Source organism: Urocitellus parryii, chromosome 6 (assembly GCF_045843805.1).
Source record: "Urocitellus parryii isolate mUroPar1 chromosome 6, mUroPar1.hap1, whole genome shotgun sequence".
Taxonomy (NCBI): domain Eukaryota; kingdom Metazoa; phylum Chordata; class Mammalia; order Rodentia; family Sciuridae; genus Urocitellus; species Urocitellus parryii.
In genome coordinates this window covers 44,364,265-44,381,167 of record NC_135536.1, presented here as the reverse complement: position 1 = coordinate 44,381,167, position 16,903 = coordinate 44,364,265, and the positions used below count along the sequence as shown (strand labels likewise).

General features: G+C 31.1%; 1 protein-coding gene across 4 annotated transcripts in view; it reads right to left on the bottom strand.

The window, feature by feature from the left end:
* Positions 1-5,375: 5,375 nt before the first annotated feature.
* Arhgap5 (Rho GTPase activating protein 5) overlaps positions 5,376-16,903 on the bottom strand; it is a 72,484-nt gene continuing 60,956 nt past the window's right edge. For all 4 annotated transcript variants that reach the window (XM_026413687.2, XM_026413681.2, XM_026413672.2 and 1 more), the window contains exons 5-7: positions 15,230-15,361; positions 13,474-13,579; positions 5,376-9,623 (exon numbers count right to left, since the gene is read on the bottom strand). In XM_026413687.2, coding sequence (XP_026269472.1) covers positions 9,296-9,623; positions 13,474-13,579; positions 15,230-15,361 — 566 coding nt within the window. In that variant the 3' untranslated portion in view covers positions 5,376-9,295. The remainder of the gene's footprint in view (positions 9,624-13,473; positions 13,580-15,229; positions 15,362-16,903) is intronic.

Below are 16,903 nucleotides of genomic sequence, written 5' to 3'. Positions count from 1 at the left end.
TGCTGAGGATCAAACCCAGGGCCTCACATATGCTAGGCGAGCACTATACCACTGAGTCACAACCCCAACTCCACAACATCCAACTCTATCTTAGTACCTATTGATCTACCCGTTCCTATTCACCTCTCCCTTCAACTCTCTTCATCCTCTGGTAACAATTCTACTCTGAATTTCTGTGAATAATATTTTTAGATCCATCAGGTCATGCAGTACTTACTGGTCTGTGTCTGGCTTCTCACTTGACATAATGATCTCTAATTCCATCCATTCTGTCCTAAATGTCAGAATTTGCTTTTTATGGAAATGCTGAAGAATATTCCAATGTGCTTATGTACCACTTTTTCTTTATCCATTCATCAGTTGATAGACACTTAGAATCTATTTCCATTTCTTGGCTATTGTAAATACTGCTTCAATAAACATAGAAGTACAGACATCTCTTTTGACAAACTGACTTCATCATTTAGGATGTATACCCAGTAGTGGGTTTGCTGGATTATATGGTAAGCTATATTTTTAATTTTTTGAGGATACTTTATACATTTTCCACAACTGTTGTATTAATTCACATTCTCACCAACAATGTGCAAGGGTTCCTATACATCCTCACCAACACTTGTGTCTTGATAATAGTCATTCTTATTGTAGTTAAGTGATACCTCATTGAGGTTTTGATTTGCATGTCCATGATTAGTGATGTTTAACATTTTTTTTCATAGGGTTGTTGGCCATTTGTACGTCCTTTTGAGAAATATCTAATTAGGTGTATTACTCAAAAATGCTTTTTAAGTTCCATGTATATTCTAAATATTAATCCTTTATGAGGCTTCCTTTGCCGAGTTTTTAGTTACTCTATGTTTGGCCCTACCATTCCATTTGGTACTTTCTAGTTACCTGGTAAACTCTTCATCTTGTCTCCTAGGTTAGGTAAACATAATTAAAAACCTGTGGTTCTGTCAATTGTATTTTTAGTTGTTTTGCGTCCACACATGCCTTGTTACTTTGTGGTAGACATCTAATTTATAAAACTGCAGTTAATACTTGGAAGGCCTTGAACTCCAATTCCTGTCCACCTTTATCTGCAGGAAGCCATCAGAAGTATTTAAGTATTTATTCATCTTCTTGGATACTTCCTCCAGGAATCTCTCTACAAAAACTTCAAAGAAGTTGCTCCCATAGACAAGTTCACCTAGGTTTCTGATGTCCTTCAATTGATTTTTGAAACAATTTTGTTCATTTTCTAAATGCCCTCAATTGGGAAGTTGGTTCAAATCATCTTAACATTACAGCAGAAATCCTTTCCTGTTGAAACTATACAAGAATGCTTCTGAAAGATAAAGGTACATGAAAACGGTACAGATAACAGGTAACATTTACAAGTAATCAAATTTGGCTTTTAAAAAATTCCACTTATGTTCACATAAAATGCTTGCATGCACAGATACATACCAATATTGGCATAATGTATAATCTTGGAATGATGATTAGTATATCCTATGCAAGAATATAAGTAACAGCAACTGGGATCATTGGAAGTCATCTTGGAAGAGGGCTTTAATTCTATAATAAAGTTTGATCTGTGGTTAACAGTCTTTCTACATTTTATATATAAGATTTCTCTTCTCCATGAAATTTTGGTATATGAATTCCTACTTTTGGGTTAAGGCTTTTCCATAGTTACTCCATTTGTATGTTTGGTGTGCATTCTTTTGATACCAGTTTACCTTAACATGTTCATGGGTCTCTCCAATATGAACATAAATGGATATGAGGCAAATAATCCTTTGGTGACCGTCTCCCCAAATATTTCTCCATTGATTGCAAATATTGAGGTGTGACTTTAAGAATTTCCCATGATTACATTTTCTCCATTTGAATTCTCTGATATCCAGTAAAACTGAAGTCCTGCTCTCACAAATTATTTCTCTCCTATAAGATTCTCCAAAGGAACCTAAACTGTCTGGTCAGTGTGGTCTAAATATTGGAGAAATCATTCATGAATTGACTATCATGTCTTTTGGACTCATTATGGTTCCATAATTTTTATATTTTTTATGTTAACTACATGTCACTTCATTAATCTATGCTACAACTTACTGAAATATTTACCTGGTAGTCATTAATACAGCATATGGAAATGCAATTACTAACCTCAAATATCTTAGTCATCCTTTAGAATAGAAATAAAGCTGTGAAAACAATTCAGTACCGAAGTATATATCCATCTATCTTCTTTTAGATGCCTTGTTTCAATAATTTAGTTAAGTTTTTTACAAACACTCCACATAGCTTTTTTTAACTTAGTACTTACACCCAAAAAAGATAATTTACTTTGGAAAAAAAGGGATAGGAATAGAGAATATCATTCCTTGTAAAATTTTACTCCAATCTGTATTATTTTGAATTAATCTATCATTATTCCACAGATTAAAAATTAGAGAATTTAGTTATTACTAATAATCAATGCCAGGGATCAGTCAAGCATAGTTTGTGGGCCAAACTCAATTTTATTGGAACACATTCATGTTCATTCACTTCTGTATTTTTTATGGCTAATGGCAAAACTACAACAGCAGAGCTGAATAGTTCCATAATGATTGTATGATTTGCAAAGTATAATATACTTACTGTCCTTTCCCAGAACAAGTTTGCTAACTCCTGATCTATACCACAAAAATAATACTTAAAATGGACTTTAGGGTAATCCAACAGTCATTTTTTAATTAAAGTACTGGGTGAAACAGATTTTCATTTGTATTTTAAAAGTACATTGCTACTAATAGTTTTGCTCACTTCAAATACTACAATACCAAAACATTCACAACTATGTCTAATTACCAACAAATGTAAAATCTAGAAATGAAATTTCCAAGAAGTAAATCTGAGAAGATATCTAAAGACTATATTCTCTCAAATAATTAGTTTATAACTTATGTTTTAAGATAGCTTTTTAAATAAATGGTGCTAGGAAAACTGGATATCCATATGTAGAAGAATGAAACTAGACTCCTGTCTCTCACCCTACACAAAAGTCAAATCAAACTTTATCAAAGACTTAGGAATTAGGTCATATACTTTGCAACTGTTAAAAAACATAGGATCAAAACTCCATCATATTCATGCAGGAACTGACTTCCTTAACAAGACAGCTAAGGCTCAAGAAGGAAAACCAGGAATCAGTAAGTGGGATGGCATCAAATTAGAAAGCCATGCACAGCAAAAGAAATTATTAAGAGCATAGGAAGTGTCTGCAGAAATGGGAAAAAAAATATCTGCTAGCTACTCTTTTGATAGGGGATTAATGTCCATAAGAACTCAAAAAGGTTACCACCCAAAAAACAAATAACCCAATCAATAAATGGGCAAAATAACTAAATAGACTCTTCTCAAAAGAAACACAAATGGCCAAATACATGAAAAAATGTTTAACATCTAAATGCAGATCAAAACTACACTGTTTCATCTCACTCTAGTCAGAAAAGAATTATCAATGCAAATAATAAAAACTGGCAAGAATGTGGGGGGGGGGGGAAATCACACATATACATTGTTGGGGGAATTCCAAATTAGTGTAATTACTCTGGAAAGCAGTGTGAAGAGTCCTCAAAAAACTGCAAATGGAAATCAGACAGACCCAGCTTATTCCACTCCTTGGTATTTATCCAAAAGAATTAAAATCAGCATGCTACAGAGATATAGCCACAATGTTTATAGCAGCACAATTCAAAACAGCCAAATTATGACACCAGCCCAGGTGACCATCAATAAATGAATGGATTAAAAAATGAAGTATATATACAAAATAGAGTTTTACTTAGCCATAAAAAAGAATGGAATTAGGGCATTTGCTGGTAAACAGATGAAACTAGAAAAACCATGCTAAGTGAAAAAAGAATCAGAAAATCAAGGGTTCAATATTTTCACTTATGTGGAAAGCTAGAGCAAAATGAGAGTAGGGTGGGATCAGATATCATAAAGATATACGAATGATTAGTGAAGGAGACTGAGAGAAGAGAGAGGAAGGAGAGATGGGTGAGGGGAGAAAATACAGAATGAATTCAACAAAATCATATTATGTGCATGTGTAAGTATACCACAATGAATTCACCCTTTATGTAGATTGATAAAACACCAACAAAAAACAAACAAGTGAAAGGATGAAGAGCAGAGGAAAAATAGAGGGAGGGAGGGAGAATTGGGAAATGTAGTAGAACCAGGGACTGAAATGGAATAAAGCAAATTCCATGAATGGATGATTTTGTTTAAAATGAACAACTACTATGTGTAACTATAATGCACTAATAAATAAAAAAAATCACCTCATCTATACACTTAAAACTGAGTTCTATACGTATGACTGTGCTTATTTCTGATTTCACTTATTATATGGAATTAAATATTATAATAATTCTGCTTCTTTAAACACATGAATCGAGGAAAATAAAACAAATAAAATAGAATACCAAGAATCTGGAGTAAAAGGAAACTAAGAGCCACACATGGAAAGTTGGTAAAATATTTTCAGAACTTACAGCAAGAACGTGGAAAACACTAAACAGGACAAAACATTCACAATTCAAGGACACAAGAAAAAATTATCTAATGAAGAATACAGACACAATTAAAACTAATTTGGGTGAATAGTGAAGTAATAAACAAAAGGTCAATTGCTAAACCTACATCATTCATACTGATATAAAACAATATAGAAATAAGTTTGAAAAAAGTTAAAACTGAAAATTTAAACTAAATATCTGGCAAACTATCAGGACTGAAGGACCATTATTAAATTGCTCAAAATAACTTTCCAGTTGAGAGAATAAAATCAAAACAGAAAGTCTACACTGTGGGAATAAATCAAGTAAAAATATTTCAAGTAAAAATTCTTAAACAGCTACTTACAAAGTGCATATATTGCAGGTCTTAATACTCCTAATTACAGGTAAATATGTCAAACCATAACTGTCAGGATTATATTAATTTTAAGGGTAATATATTTATTAATAAAATGTTTTATTGACTATTGACTGGCTTTTCAAATCAACCCCACTGCCTTCAAAATTTCCACAGAACACTAACCTTATAACTTTTAATTAAGTTGTGAACAATATTAGATGTCATTGCTCTTCCTATCTTCTTCCTCCTGACAAAAATAAAAATAGCATGTTTATATGTAAGTGAACTGAATCATGCATGTAGAATAATGATGAGGTTCAACTGAATGGTGAAGATTCTCAAAGTTCACTAGTTAGACTTGAACTACTTTATAAAGACTAGTAAGTACTTGGATCATATCAAATGACAAGATGTTGGAATATGAGGTATTAATGCTTATAATCTTTTCAAGTATAAAACAATGCTACCATAAGAAAATGATTTTAAAGAGTAGCTTCTTCCCTTATTCAAACTTAGCAAATTTTATTTTCAGATATAATCACCTAAAAGGCTAAGAATTTCAAGAATTTAAATACAATAAAAAACTAAACATGTCCCAAATGTACTGAAACAAGAAAGAAGTTATGCAGCCTAAGAATTAAACTGCTTAACTAAAACAATTAAATTCAAGATAAATACAAAGATTCAAGTCAAACAGACCTCACCAGATCCATAGAATCTGACATTATACACTATTAAGGTTTGGCTTAATATTTCCAAACCACGAAAACAAAAATATTGTTATCCTTTAATTTTAACATCTCTGCCATAACTAGGATACACTTCAAAATATTTCCAGTGGCTCAAGAAAGTCTAACCACAGCTCAAAATTCAGGTAACATTTGAATTTTAGAAATCTATACATAATCTCATTTCCCTGACTATTTTTAAAATCCAATTTTCATCTGTATACATGAATTTTAGATCTCCTTTTATGATACAGGGGAAGTGCAGTAATACATCTTCCTAATAAAAATTTCATATTAATGTCAATTTATTTTTCATATTTTACTTGAAAAAATTAGTTGATTTTTACCAACAAAATGGTAAAAATAGAGGCAACTATAACTTAGAATTACACAGCTTCTTAATGTTTTATTTATAGCACTCTTTGTACATCAGAAGCTTCACTGATACTTAATTTACTGCAGCATCCTCTGGGTGAAGCACAAAATTACATTAATTATAAACAAAGAAACAAACCACTTTGACTTTTTAAAATTATATATATATTTATATCCAGTTGACAAATAGCATCACAATTATTACTGTATAAAAAACTAAAATTCACCATGGAAGCTAAGGCCTAAGTTCTTATTCCAATCAATCCCTTTTTATCTAAGAGATATTAGAAATTAGATTCCAGTACCTCAAAACAAACAAACAAACAACAAAAAAAAAAAAAAAAAAAAGGTCTACATTATTTACATTTGGTATGGAAAATAAAAGCTGCTTTTTGGCTAAGTTAGATTGCTGTTACCTACAGTATTTACATTGTAAATGTTAAGGGGGAAAAAAGTACTACTAAATACCATTTCAAACAGAAATATGTTGTGTGTCTGGAATTTTGTTCTAAAATTATTTGTATATTCTAATAAGTATCTGTGAATAGTACCTGACTTCTAAAAAATCTACTGAAAGTTTGAAATAGAGTACCACTATGCTTCTTTATATTGCTAATCTAGATACTGTTAAATCCAATATTGTAGTAACTGTTAAGCATTGAACTTTAAATGAAACAATGGCAACATGTGTAGATGGAATTTTATTTCATATTTTAAAATATAATGCCTTAATATTTACCCATAATAATGAGACTATCTACTATTCTTTAAATCCTTTAAGAAATCTCATATATGATACGTCCCTAAACAGTGAAATCTTCTAGTAACTTACCAGAAGAAAGGTTAATTTGTTATTTTGTCTTTAGAATTATTCTGCTAATATTTAAAAACATATCTAAACCCTTGGCAAAAACAAACACAATCAATTCAGTGTAACAGACTGAGCTTTAAACCGTACTTTAATTTTCAAAAACTGTAACCTACTGGTTGATTGAACCAAATGTAGAATATTTAAAATGACTCACTATAAAGTGAGTCAAATCAACAATAGAAATGCATAGAAAAGTAGAGATAAGATTTGGGAAAGGTGTAAGGGAGTTCATATGAAAAATGGTAAATGCTAATTTTAATAACAAAAATGATACTAAATGCAGATGAATGTTAAATAACACAGTATAAAAGAGAATAGCTTAAATAAACTGGGATTCACATATTACAATAGCAAAGTTATGACAGAATGGACCAGACACGAACAGTTCTGAAAATTCTTTTCAGCCTACTTCCAATAGAAATAGTCAGGCTTTTTTCCTGTACATAGTTTGATGCTTTGTCTATACCATATATAGTAGAAAAATAAATTCTTTAGCAACCTAGAAACAGTTTATAAAACTCTTAAAGTTTAATTTTCTTTGCCAGACATGCCAATGTTAAACTGACAGCTATAAATTAAAGCTATATAGACAATAGGTATAAGTAATATAGAACAAGTTAAGAATACTACATTTACCGGATTTTTTTTTTAAAAATTACTGTACTTTCTTAATTCCTGTGTGCTTTGCAATAGGAATAATAGGGACTTTGTTTTCTTAGAAAAGATAATAACATGTAAGAGTATAACACAAATAAGATAATTTATAATATACATGTACTTCAACAGCAGCCTGGTTCATGTCAACATCTTGGTTCTGAAGTTAAAATTGGAAGTACAATGCCTAGGACATAACAGTTAGGAAAGAATATTTTAGAAAAAATGGAGCAAATCAAACTCTTAGGAGCCTTGAATCTCAAAATCATCTATTTACTATCATACATGTAAGATAACCTTAAAATTGCAGTATGGATGAAGATTACAACACTGACCAAAAAAATTTATTCTTTACTACATAAAATATGATGTAGCAATGAAATACAAACCATTTCCTTTTTTCAGAAAAAAAATGGCATGGTTTGATAATTAAAGAATTGTGAATAAAGCCTAACAAAATTTACCTGTGCCATCTATTCCAATTTTTTTTTCCATAATTTAGTGCTCTGGTTGTATCTTCACTAACAAAATATTTAACCCCAAAAGCAGCAGTGATTTATAGCAACTCTGGTACCAACATGAAAGGAAAAAATTGGTTTAAAAAATGGTGTAAAAGCCATTTTGGATTTTAGTACAACACATCACAGAAAAGAATATGAATACAAGTTTGTAATTTTATATACACACACTCCAAGGAGTCTGTCAGTACCCAAAGTATTTTTATTGCTATATTAGCAATGGATTTTTTGGATATGTTTCTAAGGGCCACATAAAAATAGATTCAAGGAACAGATTAAATTGAAGTCCTAGATTAAAATGTTTGGTTTAAAGAATTTTCTACAACAAATTTCATGTTTATGAAAAGTTATATAACCTTATATGAAAATGTCATGAAGTATTTCTCTACACTATACTAAATGTATTCCCCAAGAGGGAAAAATTAAAATATCTAAAATATATTAGATTAAGATTACAAGACCATCATAGATCTTTTGAACATGCATCTGTTTACAGAATTAACCGTATACAAAATGTTTATTTCATTATGGACCATAAAGAAATGAGTTGGTGACAACTATCCTTTGCACAACATTATCAACTCACTTTAGCCACAATCATGTCCTTGGTATGTTGGTATGTTCATAAAAGAAATAGGTTCATTTATCCCTCATCAAATCATCCACAGGTTTACTCAGAATTAATGATGAAGGTGTAGAAATGTGAAATATGCTGTATAATTTTTCTTTCTTTTAAACAACATCCCAAGCATGGCATTAAGTAGCCTGAAATTAAGAAATACTTAACTGGGCTTTTAGTTATCTATGCAGACTGCTAGAATGTAAATTAAGTTGTCCAAATTAGCACATCAAATAACAAAACCAGCCATAAAGCAGGCTGAAAAGCATTATATGTTTCATATATGTGAGTTTTTAAATCAATTAATTTCTATAGAAAAATTTTATTCACAATATAATGTGACAGAAATTGCCACAGGAATGATATACTGATTGCAATAAGGTTGCATGCAGCAGTAGCTTTGTATTTTATAGCTATTTTTGTTTATAAAAATTAAACCTCTCCAGTCATGCTTACCACATGGTCTTAGATTTGTAATGTAAGTGAATGAGGAATACCATACAGTTCAGAGAGAAAATGTCTCATCATTTTGAATGTGAATTATCTGTACGAAACATATTCTACTGAACCCTGAAACATGCATGTGTAGATTTGCTTTTTTTCAAATTTCACGCTGTCTGCAATCACTTTTTATTTATATAATACCAAGAGGATCCGTCTGTAATTGTGGTTGTATCAGCTGAGGTTGCAATGGTGGTGGTAACTGAAGGGGTACCATTGATTCAACCAACTGTCCTGGATTTGAAGGTGGTGGAGGAGCCACAGTGTTCCCAGTATCTACAATTTCTCCATTGTAAAAGAAAAACTGACACTGTTGAATGAATGTTTCAACAACAGATTGATGGATCTTAGTGGTAGACAGAAACTCTCGATTTTCAAAATCAGGTCTCATCAGGGTTGGCCAAAAACAGATGGATAAGTTGTCTGCTGTCATTAGGTTGATTTTATTTTGCTGACTAACCCTGAAATTATGAAAGGAAAAAACAGAAATCAGAACTCATGACAATTACAGAATCCTAGAGCTAGAAACTATCTCATATTAGTGTTACCTTTTATCCTAACATTGAATTTATGTATCTTTCTTCTTATTCAACTACATTTTGAAAAAGGAAATGAAAATAAAAATCCATATTGTGAGAATGTCAGACAGTCTTTTTAAAAAGTTGTGCCTTGGAAGCCTTCTTAATTTGTGTACATATGTTGGGAAACCCTAAATTCATAAGACAATTATGAGATTAAAAACAAACAAAACCCCACACATTCTTAAACTATTATGAGATTAAAAAATAACCAGGATATGCCATCTCTTTCAACTAGTTTTAGAAATTTTTTTTTAATATAACCCAACCAAGAATATTTTGAACTTTCAAAACACTTATTTTTTTTGCACTCCATAAAACAACCTTTCTTGGGGAAAAGTTGGAGGGTGGAGGGGCACTGAGGATTGAACTCTGGAGTGCTGAGGATATCACTGAGTTATATCCCTAGCCCTTTTAAAAAAAATTGTTTTTTTGAGACAGGGCCTCATTAAGTTGCTGAGGCTGGCCTCAAATTTATAATCCTCTTGCCTCAGACTTCTGAGTGGCTGGAATGAGGGAGGTGTGCGCCACTATACCTAGCTTCATAAAGCAATCTTTTAAATCCTTTAGTATATTGTTAGAAACATCATCTGAAAGACAACATTCAGTTCATGACACATTCTACCTTAAATTTCATATGTGATTTAATAATAATTTACAAATGATCATATACAATATTAAGTCAATGGCATATAGTCCTTCAAATTTGGAGGCAAGCACTTCTATTATCTTTAATAAGCAAAAAATTTAAGAGGCAAATCTTGGGCTAGAACTCAAAATTATTCAACTGGGAAAGATCTTTGGAGTTAATCTAACTTTCCTAATTCATACATAAGAGTCCAGAAGCATGTAGGACAGGAGGAAAATCTTAAATATGAAAATAAAAAATTCCTAAGATCTAAACCAAAAGAAACCCCAAAACAAAAGTTGTTCATCTGAGATAAAATATGTGGTCAAATTATATATATACTATAGATTATATATATCCCTCCCCCCATGGTAAAACTCATTAGTATTTGTTAGAAGAGGCTTAAAATCAACCTTTTGTTAAAAGATGGTAGATCTAACATAACCCTCTCCTTACAGTACTGTACTCTTCAAAACAGGAAACTGCTAAGTATACTACAATACTATGTATGTTGGTATGATAGATTTATGGAGAGGGTTATAAAAATAACATGGTATTTTTATGTAATAGGAAAGTGCTAGATTTGCTATTTTAGGTACCACTTTTTAGGAACAAGAGAGGCAGCCATGTCAAGATGTAATGATAAACTAGATACAAATTGATACTTTTATATCAATTTAACTAATTGCTATTAGTTAAAATACAGCAGAGCTTAGATTACCTATCTGGGAAAAGAAAGGGTGATGCAACTGAAGAAGTTAGAACCACCTAGTGTTACAAGGTTTAGATTTGCTCCTAAGAAAATAAAAATGCTATTTAATCATAAGGGGTCTTTACAGAAAGATGTTTTAGAAAGATCTTTCTGGCATTGGGAGAAAGGAAAAATTAGTAAGGAAAGATGGCAGAGAAAGAGCTCAACTATAACTATGCTATAAGTCCCTATGTAAGAAATGTTAATTAAAGTAGTGGCAAAGGAAAGCAAATGGGAAAAAAAAATAGAAAAATCTCATCTGACACTTAGTGGATGTGCAGAGTCAAAGAGAATATAGCCAAACAATAATTCCGAAGATTAATTTTTGTAACTTTTCAATCATCTCCTACCCATTAATTTTCTCCTTTACTAGAATGTAAGCTCCATGAAATATATAGCTATTTTATTTTGTTCACCAATGTCCCTAGCACTTTGACAGTACCTGGTACAAAGAAGGCCTTATCCAATTATAGTCTAGTTGAACATTCATTTTAAAAATCTAAGTCTGATTTTGTGCTATTTCTCTGTTCTACTCTCTGGTGGAACTACATTATCATTCAAGTTAAGAGAGAATGCATTCATGCAATGCTTCTTTTATAAAGGAAGAGAGGCCTTTTTATTTCTTTTCTTAAAAGAAGAAAAAAATCAGCTAAACTCAATATGGTACTTAAGATACAGGGTCTTGTTAAGTTGCTCAGGCTGACCTGAAACTTGCGATCCTCCTGCCTCAGGCTTCTGAGCTGCCAGGATTACAGGAGTATAGTAATTACATTTGATGCATTCATCCATCTCTGTACCCAGCATTCTCTAATCTTTTAATTGAAGTTGTATTTTCATTTCAGTAAAATAGTATATATTCATAAAATACTCCTATACTTCATGTTAGCTAGGTAAAGTCTGCTACAGTATCCATTTACACTGTTATCATTCTGCCAATCTCTCCTTACAGTACTGTACTCTTCAAAACAGGAAACTGCTAAGTAATACTACAATAATATGTATGTTGGTATGAGAGACTTGTGGAGAGGGTTATAAGAAATGTTAATATAATTTGGTACTACACATTGATAGCAATAATAAACTTTAAACTTCTTTTAAGAAGTACAGAGTAAAATACACTTTGTATAGACCTTGATATTATTTAGTTTAAAAAAAAAAACCAAACTCTGCAGTTACTGACTAATTGCAGTGCTAAAGATCAAACCCAGGGCTTCACCCATGCTAGGCAAATGCTCTCCCATTGACCTACACTCCTAGCCCTGCAGTTAATAAAAATACCAGTAGAAAACACCATGAAGAGTAAACACAGCTATTAGTATAAAAACTAACAATCCCATTCAGTCCTCAGAACTTTGTGAAATGTTATTTTTCTCACTTTACAGTTGAGAAAATCAAGACTTAGCAAGAAAAAGTAATTTCCCCCAAGGTCACAGAACCAGATATATTTCACACTGATGTCCATTTGATTCTACAGATTAAGCTTTTAACTATTAACACATTATTATCTTTTAGTTAATGAATGCTTTTTGAGAATATCATCTTTTCAGAAAAAAAGCAAAAGCTTGAAGCTATGATAAATGTTAATATTTAGGCAGAGAAATGTAAGGATTAGTGCCCGGCATTTCAAGTAACAGGATAATTTGTGATAAAATTTCACTGTGTGGGTGGGTGCAGTGGTACATGCCTGTAATCACAGCAGATCAGGAGGATCTCAAGTTCAAAGCCAGCTTCAGCAGCTTAGTGAGGCCCTAAGCAACTTAGTAAGACCCTGTCCCTGCCTCAAAATTTAAAAAAAATAACAAAAAGGGCTAAGGATGTAGCTCAGTGGTTAAGGGCCCCTGGGTTCAATCCCCAGTACAAAAGAAAAGAACCACCGTATGGAATATTTAAAATAAGAAAGATATAAAACACCAATATAGTACAGTAGAAGAAGCAAATCAAACCACTTAAGAATTAGATTCTGGGCATAAAATGTGTCACTTATTAGTTATATGATTTGGGGAATACAATTTCCTTCTTTAAGCCTCAATTTTTCCAAATCCAAATAGGATGATTTGATTAATTATATGAGGGTCATTTTACAAATAAAATCATAATTTATCCAAACTACAAAATAAGCAGGATAAAAAGAAAATATACTGATCATACTTGGTTTTTATGTTATTATTTCATGTACAAAAATAACCATACAGTTTTAGAGATAAATAGGAAAATATAAATTAGACAACCATTATAGAAAAACCAATCATGTTTAGTTTGCATTCCTTTAATGAAATTTACAATTATCTAATTTATAAAGTTTACATTTTTTAAATAGATAGTGAATTTTATTTGCAAAAACAAAGCAAAAATACCTGTTTAGATGTGTTATTACATATCTGAATACATCATAGTTTACAGGATGAAATTTCTTAACAATTTCTTTCAAGGCATGAAGACGTTCTGCTTTTTCTGGGATTTCTGTAAGGGCAGTAAAAATTTTGTGTGAAACCCACATACTTAAAAAAACAATTAAGAATGTGTTTGAAACATATTAGGATAAGTAAACAACAACAAAAAGTAATTAAGAATCTGCTAAACTATCTAAATTAAGAAATTAATTCGACTGACATTATCTATACTGCAATAGCCTTCTTATAAGTCAAGCTATTCATCAAAGATCAAAGTGACTCAGCACTGATAATATAGGAAATGGTATATTAGCAATTTACCCAGGCAATTTATATAATTAGATACTGATTTAAAATTCCTTATAAATCTTCTGGCCTCTTAAAATTAATGCTACAGATAGTAAGTAAATATTTCAGGCTTTGTGGGTACAACTATTCAAAGTTGCAGGAGAAGCACAAAAGCAGTAATAAATGATATAACAAATGAATGTTGGCTATCTTCCAATAAACTTTTGAAATTTGAATTATGCATAACTTTAACATGTAGTAAGATTTTCTTTTTCTTTTGCTGTAATATTCTGAAAATGGCCCCCAGGTCATAGTTGTCTATACACACTTACTCATAATCTACTTATTAAAAATTGTCATTTATAGGCAGTATAAGCATTTTAAGATAATTACTCTTCAAAAAATATGTAAATTATAAAATAGGGTAACTGAAATGTGGTCCTATGAAAACTGAGAGATAGATTGCTTTCCTGTTCTTTTATTTTGGAGGCCATTGTGCATGCTATATCATCATATCTAACAAATACTAACAAATTCTCATGTGTCACATTTTACCTCTGATCCAGCTCTTGAAAATGTCCTTAAGTAGGAAAGTTATGGTCAAGAAATAAGAAGATTTAAGCTATCAGCTGAACCCCTTTCTTAGTTTACAAGCTACACATGTGATCATGTATAGGGCAACTGTATTTTTTGAGAATATACCAAAATGGTTTTTTAATTCCTTAAAAAAAGTTTTAATATAATCAAAACTATAATGAAGTAGTAAAAGAACTTGAAAACTACTAATAAAAAGAAAATGTTAAAAAGAAATATAAAGACAAATTTAGTTGTTAATGTAAATCAAGCAGTAGGTTACTTGATGCCCAAAATGATGCCTCATTTTCCAGATAAGAGAGTATCTGCTTACTGGAAACATCTGAATGATTGATATCAAAGTAGGAATTAAGTATCTCATGTTTCTGCCTTACCTTTTCCAAAAACTTAATATATGAAGCCAAAGTTAATTTCCTTCATTTAAAAAAATGTTTAAATGTGTGTAGACTCTACACAGGTTAAGATTTTACTGAAGTACATTACATATCCATTCATTTGAAGTATTTAATATTGTTATAGTGCTTCTGGAGTTTGAATTAAAAATATAAATCACAATAGCATTTAAGTCATTTGGGAGGCTAACTAAAACTGAATATTCTTGGGGGCCACCCCTGGGGATCCCGATTTTATTTCAGTTTAGAGGAAAACATCTTTAAGAAACAGAGTTCTAGTAAGATGAATTTTTATAGCTATATATTTGAGTGTATGACTTGATTTTTTAATATTTAGCAATCAATACCTGAAAACTGACATCAGTAACTTTCTCCCAAAAGGATGTGTGTGTGTGTGTGTGTGTGTGTGTGTGTGTGTGTGTGTGTAGGTAGAAATTTATACTTACTTGCTGCTTCCAATAGCTCTGGATGAAGAGAATATGGAATTAAAGGATCTGGAAGATCTGCAAAAAAAGCTTTAAGAGCTCCAGCTACAGCATTTACTGTTACTTCCATTGAGACTAGATTGATATTATGATCTATAAAACAAAAATTAAAATTTTAACTGATTATAGAATAAGCTAAAAAGATACTTTTAGATCAGAAGATATTAAAACTTCTTATTAGCCACTTTTCTTTAGAGACCGAAAAACTGTATAGATAAGGGAAGAGAACCAAGCAAGAAGCACTTTCTGTTAACAATAAAACATGCTGCTAGGTTTATTATATTGAAGAACTTTACTAATCCTTAGAGGAATTATGTAAATAAATTATAATTTGAATTTTTTAACTTGTTGTTTTGTAAGGTTAATTATGTAACAAGTTTTTAAAATGAGAAAATATAAAACAGCAAAAAAGAAAATAATTACCCCCATCACCTAGAAACAATAATTGCTTATGCTTTTAGCCATGTTCCCTTTCAGCTCTTTTCTGCTCATTAAGAACAAACAAACAAACAAACAACAGCCTAAACATCTGTCCATTTTATATTTGATTTCATTTTTAAAACATTACTAAAGGTTATTAAAATTTCATGCAACTTTTTAAAACATTTTGTTTTCTCTGGGTAACATTTAATTGTCATATAATTTCATCTGCATAAGTTTTTGAATAGTTCTAAGAAATCAAACATATCCTTAACCCAGAATCTCTTAACTTAGAATCTCCAACTGTTAACATTTTGCTCTACATAAACAACTTTAATGTCTACAAAATATTCCCCACATTGATCAACTTTCGTGATATTTTTATTACTGAGCATTTTATTTTATTTAAAAATATTAAAAGATGCTCTACTAAATACTTTCATGTATAAAAACTTACTTCCTTAGGCTACATTCATTGGGTAATAATAGCTACCCAATGAACACACAGAAAATTCCTCACACACATTATTTTCATGCTCACTCTTGACACCTACACTAGAGATGAGGAAACCGAAATTTAGAAAGATTAACTTTAATAGAGCACAAAGATAGTAAGTGGTAAGACTAGAAAACAAAACCATGAAATTAAATCTAAGAGCCTTGGTATTAACTACTAGCCTGCCTTCATTATTAGAAATGAAATTTTACCAATTTGATATTATGAAGTCTAAACAGGTTCTCCATAATATTTTTTTAAATGGAATAATATATATAATAATCTTTGGCAAATCATGGATTTTTTGTACACATACATGCCACTCAACAACTGATATCTTGCAATTTTAACAAACAAATTATTTTACATGGCTATTAAGTATTCTACACTTACAGACACACCAGTGGTTCCCCCATTCCTTTTTTTTTTTTAAAAAAAAAGTACCAGGGATTGAACCTAGTGTCTCACACATACTAGACCAAATGCTCTGAGCTATATCCCAACCTATAGTTGCCCAGGCTGGCCTCAAACTGGCTATTCTTCTGATTAAACACTGGGGATTATAGACATGTACCATCACTGCTTGTACCCTACCATTTTTCTTTTTAATTACAAAAAATGCTGCAACAAATGCCCTGGTATGTTTGTACAAAAGCTTCTGTAACATCAGCTGCTAAATGTAGAATTTCTCTAGTAAAGCTATCTGCTTTTTAATAGAT